This window comes from Vipera ursinii (genome assembly GCF_947247035.1).
Source record: "Vipera ursinii genome assembly, chromosome: 2".
NCBI classification, from domain to species: Eukaryota; Metazoa; Chordata; class Lepidosauria; order Squamata; family Viperidae; genus Vipera; species Vipera ursinii.
Genome location: NC_139513.1, coordinates 170,091,480 through 170,111,327, shown reverse-complemented (window position 1 = coordinate 170,111,327; position 19,848 = coordinate 170,091,480). Strand labels below are relative to the sequence as shown.

Genomic DNA, 19,848 nt, shown 5'->3' with positions numbered 1-19,848 from the left:
AAGACAGTGCTTGGTTATTTTACTCTCACATGGAAACACAATTAAGGCTTGTAATTCTTTAAACACAATGTGAGACAGGTGCTTTCTCAAATATCAGAAATCAGATGCACTTGCTTTCCCATTCTATTATTCAAACAAAAAACCAAGAAGATGGTTTATAAAATTACACTGACTTCACCCTTGTTTCACCACTATGCTGGATTGCTTCTTAATATTCTTCTAATTCTCTTTCCCGCCTTCAATACATGCACGCACAAGATTTAGAGAAATGTACATTTTACTATGCCACGAAGAAAGGAAATAGATTTCCCCAACTTAAACTCAAAAATCCATGTGATACTTCAAAATTAATATATTTATTACTGCATGTTCTCATGAACTTGAATCCTATACTCATACATGTGCAATTTTTAAAATGGTGTTTCTGTAGCAACTTAGCTATTCTTCTTGGAACTGAACAATGACTAGTATAGATACATTGAAAGATGTCAGCTGGAGATGCTTGATGTGACAAAGATTGGCAACCTTAGGGTTTTTTTAAAGGTATTATTCTGAAAATGAAAAATATGACATGACATTTTTGATTGCTTTGTGCAAACTTGTGGAGGTTCTGCAGAATTATGAACTATGCAATGAGCCTTGGTGGAGCAGTGGGCTAATGCCTCCTTAAGTAACACCAGCTGCCTGCAATTAGTGCAGGTTCGCATCCCACCAGGCTCAAGGTTGACTCAGCCTTCCATCCTTCCGAGGTAGGTAAAATGAGGACCCAGATTGTTGGGGGCAATTAAGCTGACTTTGTAATAATGCCGCTTGGGGTGTGTGTGAAAGCCCTAATAAGCAGGCATATACATAGAATGAAGGCTACTGCTAAGCTTGTAAGCCGCCCTGAGTCTTCGGAGAAGGGCGGGATATAAATGGAATTTAAAAAAATAAATAAAAAAACTATAACAATCATACCAGATTATGAATCAAAAGCCCTCTTTCACTTAAATACATAATTTAACAAGGTGAAATCTATCACCAGAATATTTTCTCTCACCCAAAGAGTCTTTGTGTTTTGAAGATTACAACCTTTCAGGGGTCTTCAAACTTGGCCTTTTTATGACTTGTGGACTTCAACTCCCAGAATTCCTCACTCAGCAGGTCTGGCTCAGGAATTCTGGGAGTTGAAGTCCACAAGTCATAAAAGGGCCAAGTTTGAAGAGCCCTGCTCTAATTTATTCTCAACAACTTTATTGCTTAACTAATTTCAGCTTTTCTGATATCAAGATACTTGTGTTTTTCCTTACTTCTGTTTTCCTCTGAGTTAGCAGCCCTTCCCACTATATTCCAAAGTAAAAGATTCTTGCTTATTTGGGGGAAAATGTGTGTGTTAAATCATTTTTTGCCTCATCATGCCAGATATAATCTGATACCGGCAACCTATTAGTAAGAAATACATTCAATGTACAAACAAAGTCTTCACAATTTTAAAATTGATCTGATGACCACATTTGACCTAATTCCTTTTCTTCCTCTATTTTTTTTTACTTTTTGTATTATCTGTACTTCTTTGGGATTCCAGATAACCCAGAAACTTGCACTCTTTTGTAACATTACCTAATGTATGTGGAGATTCTCAGTCATCCGGGTCGTCATGGCTGTCCCAAAGGCGCTTTTTTCAAGAGGCAACTGGACTTTCTAGTTTTATCTTGAAGGTGTTTTGCTTCTCATCCAAGAAGCTTCTTCAGCTCTGACTGGATGGTGGACTGGATCCCCACCATCCAGTTAGAGCTGAAGAAGCTTCTTGGATGAGAAGCAAAATGTCTTCAGATAAAAACAAGAAAGTCCAGTTGCCTCTTGAAAAAAGCGCCTTTGTAAGAATTGTGCAATTGTCTATTTTGTACTGTCTTACGTGCCAGCTTGTTTGTTTTCATTTCTAAGGCAGTTGCATCAGCGGCAGCAATGAGTTACATACAAAGGTATGTTTTGCAAATATTTGGAACGGATTCAAAGAGCAGGAGTACAACATTTGGAATTTTGGCAGGACATGGGTGCGGTCTATTCACAATATTTTTCCATCCTCCTTACCAGCTCTTTCAGCTACAACTCCATCTGTTGTTAGCGCAATGCTACATCCATGCTGTTCTTTCGGTCCATCCACATTTACGGTTTCCCCAGCCCCTCCTGCTGGGCGAGGCCTCCTCAGTCTCTGGGAACAACGAGCAGGACAGACAAGTACATTTCGAGGTTCAGGACCCACAAAACTGGTCACAGTCAAAGTGTCACCTGGGGGACCGCCCCAAGCGTTAGAAAGATCCTGAGGACCACTTTTATTATGAGTGGAGTTGGGCAAGAAATGTTCTCGCCTAACCGAGCAGTTTTCCTGAGGATGCCTATGGGAGTGGTGACCTGTAAGAACAAGAAGGGCAAACGGAAAATTCCATTAGGGGGGGATCGCCAGCTGCAGAACCAAGTGACATAACTAATACTCTCAGCAGCGATTGAAGTGTTTGGCCACACTTCAACCTTGGTATACCTTATATCTGGTTTTTATGTCTCCCAGTTCAGATTCTGATTCTTCAATCCAGTATGGCCTACTGCTTAAATCACTGGACTGAGACTGTGACAAGTCAGGTTCAAATCTCCACTCAGTCATAAAGCCCACCGAGTGACTACGGACAAGCCTAACTTACTCCATGTGATTGAGGTGAAGATAAAACTGGAAGAGGGGGTATTATGTGTGTCCTCTGAAGTGCTGGAGGAACAGCGGAACACAAACATAGCGAATGACTGAAAGTTTCACTTTTTGAGTCAATACTTGACTGGAGTGAGAGGGTACGATTATTAAATCAATTTGATAGATCTTTGCAAATTAAAACCACCCCTCAATATAGTATTTGCTAAACTTAGCTTTCAGTTTGAAAGAAACAGATTCTCAACCCCCACCCACCCCAATTAAGTGGTGATATAAATTTGCACCGGCCAAATTGTGACAAAAATCTGCTTTATGACACTGATATTCTGCCTTTCTTCAACAGAGCATAAGGTGAAATGTGTGTCTTCCATCTGGATGCTGTCTGGGATCCACTTCCATTTAGTGACGCTGCTGTCTTCTGCATATAAATACATACTTATTTGTTTTCTTGGTTTTATTTTGAATTGTATTTTTAACTTTTTTGGTTACATTGTGAGCTGCTCAGAGTCATTTTGACTCTGGCAGTGCCTAAATTGAATAAATTAAGCGATGTGAATATTTAGTGGGCCCTAGATTGGGCCCCGTTATACAGCAATCTTTTCTAGTCTCTAGTCTCAGAGTTAACAGTAAATTTTTACAGTATCGAGAAGCCAACACAAAATTGGATGCGGTAATCTGGATTAATTTTACACCTAGCAGTTAACATTGACCGCAGGCAGATTCAGTTCATGAAACTAAATCTGTTCTTTCCTGAAGCTTGCACATTTTCCTAGTTGTCCAGTAGTGCAGCATTACATTTTCCAGGTCTGGCCAAACTATGATTATTAACTTTTATTTGTGGAAGCAAGCTAAAGGGGGCTGTTTTCTCTACAGAAAAATCAGTTTTCAAACAGAATAAATAAATAACTATTACTGTTAACTTGTAACTCACTGTAACAGAGTTTTGGTAACCGCTACTCCCTGTAGCTGTCTTGGCAAGGATTTTCAGAAGTGGTTGCCCTTACCTACTTCCTAGGATTGAGAAGCTGTTACTGGCCCAAAATCACCCAGCTGGCTTCACGCCCAAAGCAGAATTCATGGTTTTCAGGTTTTTAGACTGGTGACTAAACACTACATCAATCTGGTTCTCTAACCACATTTAAGGATCAGACAACCCCTTGAATTAAGGTTTAGATAGAAGCACGTACATCTGGTTTGCAGCTAGATGTAATACCTCCACACAGGGCTACAGCTGAAATAGCAGAATGATTCTGCTGCCCCCCCCCAAAAATGACATGGATATATCCTTAAATTCTGCAGAAGTTAAGCTCATCTTGAAGAAGACCTTACTTTTTAATTCCAAATAGAAACTTCCGATTTCTATTCAGCTGGAATGTTGCAGCATCTCCAGAGGGTCTTGTGATTTACATTCAGATGCTTGGCAACTGATTCATATTTATGACGGTCAGAGTGCCCCAGGGTCATGTGAAGTGAGCAAAACCTGCTGCAACCACCCAGCAGAAGGGAAAACAAACAAACAAACACCCCCCACCCCACCGCCAATCCTCAACAGAAATGCTCACAACAATGAAAACCTCGGACAGGAGGAAGAGCGCCGCCAGGCAGGCAGGCGTCTTGCTCGGCTGTGGCTTGGGGGGCACTTTTTTCAGTGCCATTGTAACTTCGAACAGTCACTAAGCTAACTATTGTAAGTCGAGGACTACCTGCACTTCATCCCTTTTTTCCTTTTTTTTTTGGTGATCAAGTTTTTGACACCTTGCTAGGCAACTGGTGGTACTCGGTTGTTGCCATATCCTAAAAGTGGTACGATGGGTGAAAAAGTCGAAAAGCCCTGCCCTACTTGAAGAATCATTTGACTGTGACTTATGCTTTTGCTTCCACCTTCTGTATTAAGTCTGCTTCTTGCAAAGCCGGTTGCAAAGCATGCAAATGGTGATCAGTGATTGAGGGATGTTGCGAAAGTCACAAATATAGGGATTGGTTGCAATTCCCCCCCCCCAACATTGTTGTAACTTTGAATGGCTGGTGCACAAGGCAGTTGGTAAGAGAGAACTGCTTGTACAACTACCCAAATTTCCAGGTTGGGGAAGCTGGCTAAACAATGAAGACAACCCCTTTTGAACAGGTGAAACAAAAACCATGCACACATATTCCAACAGTCAGACTGTTAAAATCCAAATGCTGACAGATTGGGAAATAGGAGGTCATGGAGACGAATCAAAATCAGTATTGCACAATCTGAAATATCATTTTTTAAAAAAATGATACAATTTTTGCCCAAAGGTTTTTCGTTGCCTTCTACAATCTTCCCTCAAAAGAGTACCATAACTGGGCTACTGCCCCATTTCCTCAGATCTCAGAGTATCTTTTTCTCACTCCATGAAGACAGTACTATTTATTACAACTCACTTGTGGAATGAAGTGGCATGAGTGTCACAGGCAAGCCATTTACCTATTTTCAACATTTATACCCCAGTTAGAAGGCACAATCAGCATGTAAGCATTTACAATAAAATAGGGCAGCTTCTGATCAGAACCGGATCTGTTGAATATTGTGTGTGGATGACAGCTGTGTTGAGCAATATAAATGCTTCATTGCAACGTGGTACTCTTGTTTCAAGATTTTGCCTGCTGTAAGGCACTGCTTACATAATGGGGTGAGCATAAGGAAAGCAGCATTAATGTCTTGAAATGGGTGCCTAAGCCTTACATGCATGATGGCTACTCTAAGTTCATTTGAGTGCTAGTTTGGTGTAGTGGTTTAGGCATTAGACTAGAAACTGGGAAACCACACATTCTAGTTCTTCCTTAAGTATGAAGCCAGTTGAGTGACTTGAGTCAGTCATTTTCTCTCTCTCAGCCCTAAGAAGAAAGCAAGGGCAAACAACTTCTGAAAAACCTTGCTATGAAAAATGGCATGGAATAGTCCACGTAGTTGGGTCAACACTGACTCAGACACCCAACCCCCACACCAAATCATTTAGAGTTGCACCCCCTACAAACAACAATGGGACTGCATTTGAACCCGGGAAGATTAGCCCCATCGTTGGGTAAGTGAAGCAAGCATTTCAAGCAGCAGATACTGAAGGCGTTTCTAAGCTCTTTCTTCATTTCCCGTTGATGCGAGGACCATGGGTATACCTTTTAACCTCCTAGACGTAGACAGTTCTCAGGTGTGGTGGTGGACCATTGCCAGTGTTGAAGTTAGAGTCGGAGGGTTTCTGCACATGGGTTGGACGAAGGCAGCCTCTCAAGCTCGGCCTTAGCATCAAACTGTCTTGGGATGGCCTTGGATACATGAATGTTTTTGGTGCCTTCCGATGTGAGAATGCAATGTGAATTACAAGAGATACGCATTCTTCAATAACCAGAACTATACACCCTGGAAACTTCCATTAGGCCTGAGCTCTCCAATATATATAAATGGATGTTTTAAGGAATGTGTCTGCCCTACATGCATCGTTCATTGTAAGAAACACTGTTGCATCTGTACTAAGTGTGTAGTGTTATTGCTCTTATAAAAACTGTGGCTAAAGCAAGATTTTGACGCAGGCATGGTTAAGATCAGATTCCAATTGTGACTAAAGTGAGATATGAGGACATTGTTATTAGTAATAATGGCACCATGCTACAGTCATTTTGCAAACTGTTTGTATTAGTAACTTACATATACTGTAAATGTGAATTCCTTGTCTGAGAATTATATAGTGCTTCTTCTCTGGCAGAGAATTTGAACTCTGGTCCTTTCTCTCTCTCTCTCTCTCTCTCTCTCTCTCTCTCTCTCTCTCTCACACACACACACACACACACACACACACACACACGTGAACCCCCCCCCCAAAAAAAGCAGCGATCAGAGTTCTCCCTCCTGATTGCTTCCAGCTGTCAGGATCAAGCTAGGCATAAAGGCAAGCGGAGCAAAATGCCAGTCCAGCCCGGCAGAGCTAAGCAAGTGACTTGGGGAGAATGCCACACAGCCCATTCTTGGAGCTGATGTCGCTCACCTTTCCTTTCCACCAGAAGGATCACATCTCCCGTTCGCATACGCTCCTGCAACACACTCTCCACTTCTCCAGGGCTCAGATCTCGGACGTCAGCCCCATTCACCTTGGCGATGACATCTCCTTCTTCCAGCAAAGGGCATCGCTGCCGGTCCCAGATCTTCACAACCCGAGCCCCTCGCCTGCCTCCACTGAGGGATCCTACTCCAAACCAAGGCCCAGAAGGGCTGCAGGGCAAGGGCACGGGGGTAAGGCGGCCGCAGGGTGGTGCCCGATGGAGATGCCGCTCGGCATGTTCCTCTTCATCGCCCAGACAGGCTTTGGTGCAACAGCGGACGCTGAGTCCACGGGTCCTGCGTGATGGGGCCGGTCCAGCTTCTTGGCCGCAAGCTGGGCCTCTGGGAATAATGGGACTGGGGGGTATAGCACCGTAAGTTGGTGGAGGGCGTCGGGGCAAGAGAGGCTGCCCATCAGAAAGGCAGGAACAAGGTGACTGACGATGGGTATATTGGAGGATACAGTTCCCGTCAACTACTACTACGACATTCACTGCAAGGTGGAAGGAAAACAAAGAGAGCTCTCTTGGTCTATGCACGACAGGCAACAACACAGCATTCTTTGGCCAAAGGGGCGACAAACTGGGCTCCTCCAGCTGTTTGGAACCACAGTTCACCCAAGATCTTGCCACTGGCCATGCTGGCAAGGGCTGATGGAGTGGACATCTAAACCTCCACATGATACTCGGTTGCTTAATTCTGCTTTAAGTCAAGGTGAGGGTTGAATCAAAGCTAAATATCTCACCCCAATTTTTGTATCAGATATTCTCCAGTCAAAATCATTTGTCAAAGGCAGAGCTGGTACAGGACAGTACCTGAACTATGTTAGGTAATAGATAGATTTAATAGCTGACATGTAACCATTTCTAATTTTCCATATTTAATTGCTAATAAGCAATGAGACTCAGTATTTGATGAAGCAAGTACTTAATTGGTGGTATAACATAGCATTTAGTATTTGAAAGTATTTTACAGTGATATGAAATTTCATATAGGTTTAAGGTTGATGCATGTTATGAGTAGCTTTAGTAATCCAGTGCAGAACTGGTTGAAGTGGGGTATACATGTGAAAATAAATAAATAAGCAAATGCTTGCTAAAACACAAGATACTAAAACAGTTCAACTCTGAGGCAAAATGTCATATTCACATTCACATTTAAATGGGCAAAATAGGAAATTTCAATGAATTTCAAGTATCCACATCAGCTTGAGCCAAGATTAGTCACTGCTATGGAATGCAAGGCTATAAAATGATTACAAACTAGCCATTCATCTGCTTGAGTTTAAAAAGGGTAAAGGGTCCACTTCAGCTCAGAAATAATCCTCAGTGAATTCAGTTGGGCTTCCCCTCCTGAAGTTTATTTATTTAGCATATGGCATCTATAGAGGTCATGCAATGACTGATAGACAAATGTAGTTTAAATAAAGCATCAGAATATATGTCTGTGCAACTGTAAGATATGTGGATAATACAGTGTAGAAGATAATATATTAAGCTAAGATAAAACCATAATAAAATCACCATAATACGGAGTTGTAGAATTGCAATGGGATAGATGTTATAATTTGATATCTGAGGCAGCTAACCGTCTAACTGCTTCTGGTGTGGCTGGGGTGAGATCATCCCAGGTGCAGTGAAATTTCCTGAGGGGACATTCCCTCACAAGTAAATAACAGGCATAAGATTGCAACCTATATTTGATATCAGATCTGGATCTGGAAAATGTCTTTTGCTACAACTGTCTTAAGTCAATTCCTCCTTGTCTCAGGAGTACCAGAGAAGACTGTAATTAAGGCTGAGAAGATGGATGGGATTGGCTGTCACAGAGGCGGATCATGAAAATTAAGTCTCTCAAGAGTTATATTTCTTTAGGGATTACATGTTGGCAATAGGCAGAAATAAATCCATGCTTATATGGTGGGCACATATAAGCATGAATAGGACATCCTTTCTCTCTTTCTGTCTCCTGATCTGACATGTTTTGTTGCCTAAGAAAGAAAGAAGTTAGGTCCCTCAACTATCTACACCAAGGCACAGAATTCTAAGCCCACCGTGTTATTTTAGTACTGTACATTAGGCAGAAAATCTTACAGGAAAACCCTATCTCTAGGAGGTAAAAATATACTGACAACAAAAGCAATCAGGTAGTCCTTGACTTATGTCCCTAATTGAGCCCAAAATTATGGTCATAAGTAATGCAGGTTGTTCACACCTGATTTTGACCTTTTTGAGTAGCAGTTGTTACGCAAATCCACAATTGTCTGCAAGGGGCGTTTTTTGCTGGAAATTGGAAGTAAATGGCAGTTTTCAGCAAAAAAAAAAATTGTAAATCACAGTCATGTGACATAGGGAGACTGCAAATGGCCAATAATAAGGTTGACTCAGCCTTCCATCCTTCCAAGGTTGGTAAAATGAGGATCCAGATTGTTGGGGGCAATAGGCTGACTCTGTAAACCGCTTAGAGAGGGCCGTAAAGTACTATGAAATGGTATATAAGTCTAAGTGTTATTGCTACGGCTAATGCAGGCCAACTATCGAGCGCCGAAAACACGACTGTATGACCACGCGGGAAGGCGGCCATCAGACCTTTGAATCTGGATCATAAGTAGGCCTGGGGAAGTCTGCCATAACTTCAAATGGTCATTAAGCAAGTAGTCATAAGTCAAGGACTACCTGCACTTGCTTTTTCACGACACTCAAAATCTATTAGCTGAAACCAGGGAGGTCCACGGGGGGGGGGGGGAAATGACATCAAAACGGCAAGTGACTGACCTATCAACACCCACCCCCTTTTTTATGGGAGCAGTGGGCTGATGCCTCCTTAAGTAACACCAGCTGCCTGCAATTAGTGCAGGTTCGCATCCCACCAGGCTCAAGGTTGACTCAGCCTTCCATCCTTCCGAGGTAGGTAAAATGAGGACCCAGATTGTTGGGGGCAATTAAGCTGACTTTGTAATAATGCCGCTTGGGGTGTGTGTGTGAAAGCCCTAATAAGCAGGCATATACATAGAATGAAGGCTACTGCTAAGCTTGTAAGCCGCCCTGAGTCTTCGGAGAAGGGCGGGATATAAATGGAATTAATTAATTAATTAATTAATTAAATATGCTAGAAGAGGCTTTGATCACTGGTCATACTAGTCATTTTGGCAATGTTAAACAACCCCCCCCCCCCAGCAGCAAAGCAATTACCTTTGTCTTCCTATCAACAGGAGCAGCCCTGCTTTCTAACACTCCTTTCACTCTTTTTCATGCTCTTCCTTCTTCTGCCCCAAGTGAGCTGCTGAGACAGAGATCTCTTGCCAAAGTTATAAACAGATCACTTTTAGTTGGGGTGCCACATTTGAGATGTCAAAAAAAAAGATTAGAAAGCACTAATTCTTTGTTGTCATGAATTTTTTTAATTTTTTTTTAATTTCTAACACTTATATTTTGCCTTCCTCTATGACAGGGGTAGGCAACCTTGGCTCTTTTATGACTCGTGGACTTCAATTCCCAGGATTCCTGACCCAGCATGGCTCAGCTTGGAAACCCTCCCTTTCTCCTCAGCACAGCTGGCTCAGGAATTCTGGGAGTTGAAGTCCACGAGTCATAAAAGAGCCAAGGTTGCCTACCCTGCTCTATGAGGTGAGACGGGGAGTCTTTTCTCAGTTTAACCCATGAGGTAATTTGGGCTAGTTCTTCTTAAGCCTTGCCCTAAAGCCTAAAAGTTGAACTCATTGACAAAATCTCCACCTAAGTAACTGAAGAAGGACGGGCAGGGCCAAACAGTTCTCTTTTCTCAAGATTACCACCCTCCATCCACTTCTGCTAAAGTTGCAGGGCAGGTAAAGAGGGAATTTAAATATCTCTTTTGCAATATGGACAATGCAAGCTATGTTGGGGACAATAAGCTGACTTTGTAATAATAATGCCGCTTGAGGGGCCCCCGAAAGCCCTAATAATCAGGCATATACATAGAATGAAGGCTATTGCTAAGCACATTGATTTGTGCTTCTTAGATTGTAAGCCGCCCTGAGTCTTCGGAGAAGGGCGGGATATAAATGGGATTTTAAAAAATGCAAGCTATTTTGGCAGAGGAGACCTATTTTTTTTAAAAAAAATCTTTATTATTTTAATAACAAGATTAACAATTATTAATCTTAAAAGACCCAAATTAAAAATACAAACTACAAATACAAACAAAGTCTATCATCATTTTGAAATTTCATAAGGTTTTTCACTTTAGTCAGGCTGGATGCGCTACCCTCAGCAGTCCTTTTTGAAGGTTTTAAGGGTACTCCTCTGTGTCTTTGCTTATGTCCATATGGTACTGATTTTATAGAAACTGTAAGCCAATGGCTACACTGCTGCTTCCTATAATGTATAAGGCCTCTAGACCAGTGGCCCCCAACCTTTTGGACACCAGGGACTGGTTCCATGAAGAGAGGTTTTTCCATGGACCGGAGGGCCCCTGGTTTTGTGTAGATAGGCTTCGCTTGTTTTTGCAGCCGTTTCTGTCATGCCGTGGCCTGGTGCCGGTCCATGGAAAGGGGGTTGGGGACCCTTGGTCTAGACCGACTTCATTTATCTGATCTTGAAGAAATTTCCAGGCAGGGATTTGTACTGACTGCTAGTTCTTTTTGATAAGGACTCAAAAATATCGCCCCAACATTTTTTGTGCTTCCATCTACACAAATAAATCACACCATTAACTAATCTTGAATAATTGATTATTCTTCTCTTTTACTAATAATATTTTTATTTTATGTTATTATACATGTTCTTATTTATCTCCTTTTTTTCTCTTATAGATAGAGATGTATATAACCGTTCTACTATTGGAGAGTTTACTGTTTCTGGCTTTGTGGCTTTAATGAATTATGTGATTTGAACTAAGAGGGGAAAAAATCTACCTTTTATTTTATACTTATAAATAGTAACTGGTTTATCAATGAATTTACTACTATAATAAGAACAATACAAGCAGTCTTCGACTTACGACTGGTTGTTTAGTGATTGTTGGAAATTACAATGGACCTCCTTGGGAGTACTTATGACCCAATTCCAAAGTTCTGACAGCTGCCCCCCCCAGTGGTTACGTGACTGCATTTTGTTCATTCAGCAAACAGCAAACAGCCTGCATTTATTTATTGGTAGTATCCTGGAGTCACACATCCATGTTTTATGATGGTTTTGCTGAAAACTGGCATTTACTTCTGGTTTTCTGCAAAACTGATCATGGAGTTCACGCAACAACCGCAACAAAAAAAAAGGTTTAAAATCAAGTCAATCACTACTATAGTCATGACTTACAACCGTGATGGGCAGGCTCCATTAATGGTCATAAATCAAGGACTACTTGTGTATAATACCTGTATAAGGTATTGTTAAAAAAAAACACGAGATCTCTGCTATAGTAACAAATATTGCTGCATGGCAGAAGATTCTCTTTGCTTATTACCTGTCCTGCACAAACCCAAAACACAAGTAACTGGACGTATGAGAAAGCCAAGCATAAACACAAACAATTCGTAATTAGCTAGGTAATGCTCCATAAGGTCTTGCTGTTATTCGCAAAAAATAAGGAGAAGGTCAAATTAAATAGCCTTTTGCCCCCAATTTTAATTCAGTGGAAATGAATCAGAGACAAAGCTGCCGATCCTTTAGCCTCTAATCAATTGAAAATGGGAGCCCCGTGTTAAAAACGAATTGCCAAGCAACAGTTTCGCCCCTTTGGTGTCTGCTAACTTTTTACACCCTCAAAACTTACCTCCTGCAGCTGGGGTAGTCTCTGTGGCAGGGATGCGAGTTTCACAAGTCACCTGGGGGCTTTGCCGTGTGCTGCAGCTTTGTGAAAAAGGGACGTGAAGAGAGCATGAATATATGTGGACAAAAGAGCTTCTCTTCCATCTCCCCTCTCATTCAAAATCTTCTGTCTGTTCCTCACCCCATTGAGTTGGACTCACCTAATGCCACAGGGTTCAATCCGTTCGGATCTCCAGTCATGGACATGGGGGCCAGCACCCCCCATGACTGCGCCACAGTCAGCACAGCCAGGGATCTCACTTCGGGGACCCAGGTTGAGCCCCCCACATCCAGATGGGGGGCTTCGCAGGGCCCCCAGAGGTTGCTTTACTTTGTCCTGTGAGGAGACACTGACGTGATTCAAAAGGTACTTAACGTGAATGCTATTTTCAGATGCATTAACAGAGGCACAGAGTCCAGATGAAGGAGAATTAATTGTTTTGCTCAATTCTGCCTTGGTCGGATGCTATTGGCGTACTGGGTCCTGCTCTGGGCACCACAGTTCCAAGAAAACAATGGCCAGTCGGAGCAAGGCCAGAGGATGGTGAAAAATCAGGAAGCCAAGCCTTACGGGGAATGAATTAAGTATCAGAATATGTTAGCCTGTAGAACAGATGTCTGAGATACATGCTCGAATATATTTACAGTTTTTATACAGAGGAAGGAGTAGAGTTATTGTCTATTGCTACAGAGGGCAAGACCAGAACCAGTGGATTAAAATTTGGGGACAGCAAATTCAACCTAGAGAACAGAAGGAACTTTATGACTTGTCTGTCTATGGAAATGACTGTCACATGAACTGCTGACTTCTTGTCTGTCAAAGGTCTCCAAACAAAGGAAAAATCTTCATCTGTCAGAGAGGGCCTGGTGGATCCTGCACTGAGAAGGGAGTCAGAGCAATAAGGCCCCTTCCAACTCTATGAATGGAGACGGTGGTAGCCAAAAATAGCTCATAAGCCCTGATTTTAAGACTCATACTTGTTAAACCTGTGTAACAGGACCCAGCAACTGCATTGTGGTCTGCTGTTTGCTTGACTACCTCCTCATCACCACCTAGCCTGTGAAAACCACAAGCAAACAAAAAGGTTCAGGACTCTACACATTATCCTGCCCCTCACCCATAAACCTGCCCAATGGGCATATTCCCAATTGTCAACATTATTTGCATTTCCATGTAGTGAAAATACACCATACATATATGACATCCACATTTATCAGTGGACATCAGTGGAGGTCCTGCACTGTTCGTTGGTACACAAGTAAAACCCCTGACAAGTAAAAAAGAAAACATGGAGGGTAAAGGATATCACAAGCTTGAGTGAGCAATCAAATCACTGGGAGATCCAACTGGCTCTTGCTCTGGAATTGTATACGGTTTGTGAGCTGCACTGCATTATAACCACATCTTGGGATAATGCACAACCAGACTTTTACTCATAATTTGAAGCCATGAGCCAACAAAGTTGTAAGTGGACTGGAAGCTACACTGATTTTTTTTAGGGGGGGGGCTGGAATCCCAGGACCATAGTGGGTGATGCAAATTAGACAGGGATGATTTCCCCCCCCCCTCCGCCTTGTTTGGAGAAGAGCTTTGGCACAAAGGGGCATCATTGTTCTTTAAGATATGTTAATCCCATTGTAGGATTTACACTACAGCTTTTCTATGATATCTGCCTCAAAATGGTGAGAAATTGGGCCAGTAGGTTTCAGCAGTAAGTGGTCTAAAAAAACTCCAAATATTGCAAAGAAAGAACACCATAAACTGATGTTCTGCGGTGAATAAGTGATTTCAACACATCACAGTAAATCACGATCAAAAGATATTATATTTGAGCATTATGCAGCCACTGTGTAGGATGGTATCTTTTTGGTATGCTCCATATATTTAATGAAGTCCTGCCCCAGAGTTTACTTTTCAATATGCACAAGACATAAGATGCTACAGGGAAAAGAAAGGCAGCCATTGTTGAATTCATCACATGTATATTTGGGATAAGAGTGTTATAGCATCAGAGATGTGTGTGTGTGTGTGTGTGTGTGTGTGTGTGTGTGTTTAAGAGCTTTATTTTTTTTATTGAGTTATTTTTGTATGTTGCTATTGTGACTCATCCAGGATTATATTCTATAAAATGAGTGGCCACATAAATCTAATGAATGAATAAAAAAAAATAAACAAATGTCCTGAATTTATAGCTTCTCTCTTTGCAGTGGCTCAATAGTACAAAAAGATAACCAAGTAACTGCATACAAGCTATGCAGCTGTCGCAAATTATGTACAATATAGTGTAACACAATCATTCCCTCTTCTTATTCCCCCTAGTAAGGGGGAATCTGGCTGGCTGACCTTGGGTCATTCATTCAGCCCAGCCCACCCCACAGGGTTGTTGTTGTGGGGAAAAGAAGAGGAAGGAGAATCAGGTATGTTTGCCAGTTTGAGTTACTTACAGAGTAATAAAGGCGAGATAAAATCAAATAAATAAATAAATCCCTCTAAGCACCATTATGGTTCAAGATCATTGGCAGAGCATGAAATTTCAGGGAAGTCCAAAGGGTTGGGAAGAACAACTCTCTGTCTAAAATAATGGAAACTTCTGTCAGTTACAAGACCCAGAACCCATGATCCATATACTATGGTTTAGCAAACAGCTTCAGCTTTTGCTATTGCCAAAGATCTCTTTTTGTCTACTAAAACATAACTATTGTATTATTTATTTAGCAAAAAGCTTCCAGATCATCCTAAATAATATTGATAGTATCACTATTACGCTAAAAAGTATTTTTCTCATATACAAGACATCCCTCACCTGTTTTCTACACATACAGTAAGGCTTGTCCCACATTCTGTGGTCTTCCTGTTGGATTATGATACAGCATCCATGTCATGGCTATGCAGATAAGGGAAATTAGTTTTAAGAGTCATTATAGCACGCTGGATAGAAATCTGGAAGCAGGACAGAAAAAAATCTGGGTTCAAATTCCCATTAGCCCCCGGTTAGCCATAAGCCAGTGATCAACCAATTTTCAGTCAACTATATCTTAGTTATTATGAGGAAAAAAGAGAGCATGGAGAGAACTATGTTTGTCTTAGAACAGGCAGGTGGGAAACAGAATTGCCCCATGCCTACCAGAGACAGAAAGCAAAGGCCAGCTATATGGGGCATTGTCTTCAGTACTCCTTCCTTTCTTCCCGTTGCCAGTTACTTATACTCTCCCCAGTACTATAAGCCCAAATATTCGGCATTGGTGGCAACAGCCACAGCATTTAAAGATGCCAAACTCTGACTGAGCAATAGGGAATTGGACTTGATAGCAATTAACCCACCATTTTAAAACCACCCAATTTTCCCATCACATTATGGTGGAAAGGGGAGCCTGTGATAGAATCTATAGATCTGAAATCCAGATACCAAGTGAGAGGTCAACTTGAATTTGGAGAGTAGATAGCAGCAGAATCCTGAACAGATTGACATACTTGCCTTGCCATCATTTTCAACTACCCTTGGAAATATTAAGACTCCCTGAGCAGGGACAGCCACAGGGGGATGTAAATTAAAGATGTGCAATTTGACTTAGATTAGATTAAAACATCTGAATGAACTAAAAATGAATCTATTCCATTCAGATCAAATTTGATATGGATCACATCTCTAAAAAGGACCAACTTAATTTGGACCAATTTGGAACATTAAAAATATCTGCCTATTCTGGCTAAGGAGCTGACTCAGTCCATATAGAATATTCCCCCATGCTTAATCTAAATCAGGGGTCCCCAACCCCTGGTCCGTGGACCAGTACCGGGCTGCGGCATGCCAGCAACTTGTCCGCACAAACAAGTGAAGCCCCATCCACGAGATGAAGGCAGCACACAAAACCACACACCCTCCAGTCTGGGGAGAAACCTCTCTTCACGGAACTGGTCCCTGGTGGCCAAAAGGTTGGGGACCTCTAATCTAAGTATAACAAAAATAAAAAGTATTTAGTTAAAATGCTACAAACATATGAAACACTTCAGTTCAAGAAATAGAGCCTGCCACACTAATTGGAGAACAATTGTGATAATTCTGTGATAATACTATTATAAAACATTTAGGAAAATGTTTGGAAATTCTTATGCCAATCAGTTGCTAGCATCATTAAATGGAAAAAAAAAGATTTGCATGAAAGAGAATTGCAGCCTGAAAATTTTCAAACGGCTTTGGGAAAGGTAATTTATGGCAACGGTAGGCCACCCAATTCTGGGAGGCCACACGTGGACATAAATCTAATTTTTGCAACTCCTAGAGAAGCCCCCAAATTCAGTGTTGAGTCTTTTTAAGCAAAAGAACACTAATAACCACATTTACTCTGGATGGTCCCCTTCCCTAATAAAAAAAAAAAAAAAAAATCAGGCCTGGCATTTTTGCTCTGTCTCCTCAGGTAACATTTCTATTTTATTGCCATGCGTTCTTAGAAGCTGAAAAAACTGTTTAAAAATGAAGTGCGTTCACAAAATGAAAATCAGTTCCCTAACCCTAACTCACAGTATGTGGGAAATGATTTCAGTGATCTCCCATATATGCCTGCAGTTAGGAAATTAGGACATTAGTGAAGAAAAACTAATTCTTGTTCCTTTAGGAGATCATTTCTGGTATTAAGTGGATATAGTGGGCAGTAATATTGCATGTGCCTGACTTCCTTGCATTCATAATACATTTTAAAGGAGCCCTTCTGCATAGTTATCAACATATAGGCCTCCCTACATATATTCAGAAGCCTTAAGGTATTTATCAAATTTATATAGCCATCCACCTCACAAGTGGTAGGGTGTTTTTTGTTTTTAATTCTTTAGATCTTGCTCTGAACACATGGAGATCAGGAAGGCGTAATCCCATTCCTTCATCTCTGCATGTTCAAATAAATCTGAAAAGGATTATACAATGTGCAGAATGAAGTGGAAAAGCTTTTTCTGGACTGGACTGCTCCAGTCTGCAGATGAAGCAACTACATCCACATTCTATCATTAAAAATTGGAGCTCCTGCATATTGAAAGCTGACATGTCAGGGGAAAAGCTTTTTAGCTAGTCATCTTTCTCATTAATAGATTTTCTATGTGAAGGGAGCTGAAATCTTATGGAATGTAAGAAAAGCTAGCTCAAGCATGTGCTAGTCTTATACAGCATAGTGGTTATAATTTTATGCATAGGTTACTAAATTATCCTAAGACATATTCACTAATAAGTTTAGTGAAGCCAATCTTTCTAAGACTTGGTACACAGCACGGTGGTCAAGAGACAAAATAAATATTTCAGTTAAATTTTATTCAAATCTCACCACAGCCATGAGTGTTTTGCTACTGCACCAAAGCAATATAGAGGAAATACTTTCAGCACTACAAAAATAATGAGTGTTACGATTACTTTCATGTTCCAAATATTTCTGTTTTGACCATATGATATTCCACTAGCCAAGCTTGGACCACTTAAATGTTTTGATCACCTACAATCCCCTAACTTCGGAAGGAATAATACATTGAAAGAATTCTTGAGAATGAATTACATATATCTAAAAAAACTGGTGAAAGGCAGAATATGGGTAAATAATAGAAGCATAATTTAGCCACAGGATTCAGGCAGGCAGGTAAGCTAAAGATAAGTATCAAACCATTTGTTTTCTATGTTTTATACCTGGAAACAAAGTGGTAATAACTTTTGGAACTAAGCCCCAATTCCAAAGATCCTCTAGAGTTTCTAATAATCAATACTGTACTGCAGTATCTTGGTTGTTATCAGTTCTACAGTGACTCCCACATTTTTCCTGATCAGCCATGAGATCACTAGATGCATACAAGAAGATTTTATTTCAGCTCGCCTATTACCGTTATACAGACTAAAATGTACTGCCTGAGCGGAGAACATCCCTGCAGTCCTTTGGACTCCCTTGGATGTCATTCCCTTGAGTCATACGTGCATCATTGTGTGACTAAGATCAGCACCCCATTTTTCGGAAACCAGGCAATAGACCAAATGTCCTGGGACCCCTGGAAAGGAAGCGGGCTTTTATTGGGGACATTAGGGGGGGATGCTCTGGACAACAGGAGACCACGGATGGGGTGAAGGTGGAGGAGATGAGGTCGCCTGACTCCACGTGCAGGCCTCTGTCGTGGCAATCATGACAGAGCTAAAGCCATGTTCCCAGAGGATGGCTTGTCCCTGTTGATCCCTCCCCTCTCTGCACCCAGATAACAAGTTCCCAAACGTTGCAGGTAAAGTAGCTGGCCCGTGTGTGTGCTTGCCTGTGATAAAAAAAACCCGACAGAAAAGGACATTATCTCCTAAGCTTCTGCGTTTACTCCCACCACCCGATTCTCCCCGGCCTTGTCCCATCTCTTTGAGCTTTCCGGCCAGGACTGAGAATTTTTAATTTTTAACTTATTGTAATTGGGTTTTTTTAATCAGAGTTATAGGGGTTTCAGATTTTTAATCAAGGATAATTTAATCTATTTTAATTGTTATTAACTTTTTGTATTATAATGTTGTTTTAATTGCCTTGTGAACCGCCCTGGGTCCTAAGGGAGAAGGGCGGTATATAAGTTCAATAAATAATAATAATAATAATAATAATCTCATCCATCGCTATTCTTCCCCTGGCAAATCCTATGGCTTTCCCAGTATGCCATAATCCATCCAGCCTTCTCTCTCTCTCTCTCTCCTTTTTCGGTCATCCTCGCGAAGGGCAGCCAGCCAGCCAGCTAGCTTTCTCCCAGAAAGCCCCACTCTCTCCCCCATTCCAGCCTGGATCTTTCGCTTCTCGCTCTCCTCCAGCCTCTCTGCAGCCAGGACAGCCTGGGCCATCCAGCCATCCAGGACACCGGGCATCCTCCAGCTGTGGTCCTGCCGGGAGAAAGAAATCGCTAAAGGGGACCGACGTCCTTACCTCTTGAACGGTCCCCGCCGCCAGCGCTGAAGCCGGGTTTGGAGCTCCTGCCTTGCACGAAGCCCCTGTGACGGGGACGGCACCGGCAGCCGCGGCGGCGGCGGCGGGATCCAGAGCGGCTAGGAGCAACCTGGCTGCTGAAGCTGCCCTAAATAGCAGCCGTGAGCAGGGGGAGGGACCATCGGCTGTAGCCATGACGACGGCGATTGCCACGCTCCTTCTCCTCCCCGACTGAAAAAGGAGGCCCGTGGAAGAGGGAAGAGAAGAGAAGGACGGACGGGCTGGCCAATGGAAACATCGCAGCGGCCAATAACCCGCAGAACCAGGCTCTCCTTGCCTAGGAGCCTTTCCCCGCCGCCTGTCATGCGCTTTCTGGACCCTAGGGGCCGCTGACGCGCGTCGGGACTGCTGCCTCC

The 19,848-nt window shown here is 42.0% G+C and overlaps 1 protein-coding gene across 1 annotated transcript in view; it reads right to left on the bottom strand.

Moving 5' to 3' along the window:
• Window positions 1-19,627, bottom strand: part of MAGIX (MAGI family member, X-linked) — a gene marked incomplete at its 5' end in the record, with an annotated part of 34,726 nt that extends 15,099 nt beyond the window's left edge. Inside the window, 5 exons of the mRNA XM_083353456.1 lie at window positions 2,071-2,391; window positions 6,682-7,227; window positions 12,486-12,562; window positions 12,682-12,857; window positions 19,433-19,627. Of these exons, the coding sequence (XP_083209582.1) occupies window positions 2,071-2,391; window positions 6,682-7,227; window positions 12,486-12,562; window positions 12,682-12,857; window positions 19,433-19,627 (1,315 nt within the window). The remainder of the gene's footprint in view (window positions 1-2,070; window positions 2,392-6,681; window positions 7,228-12,485; window positions 12,563-12,681; window positions 12,858-19,432) is intronic.
• Between the last annotated feature and the right edge of the window lie 221 nt (window positions 19,628-19,848).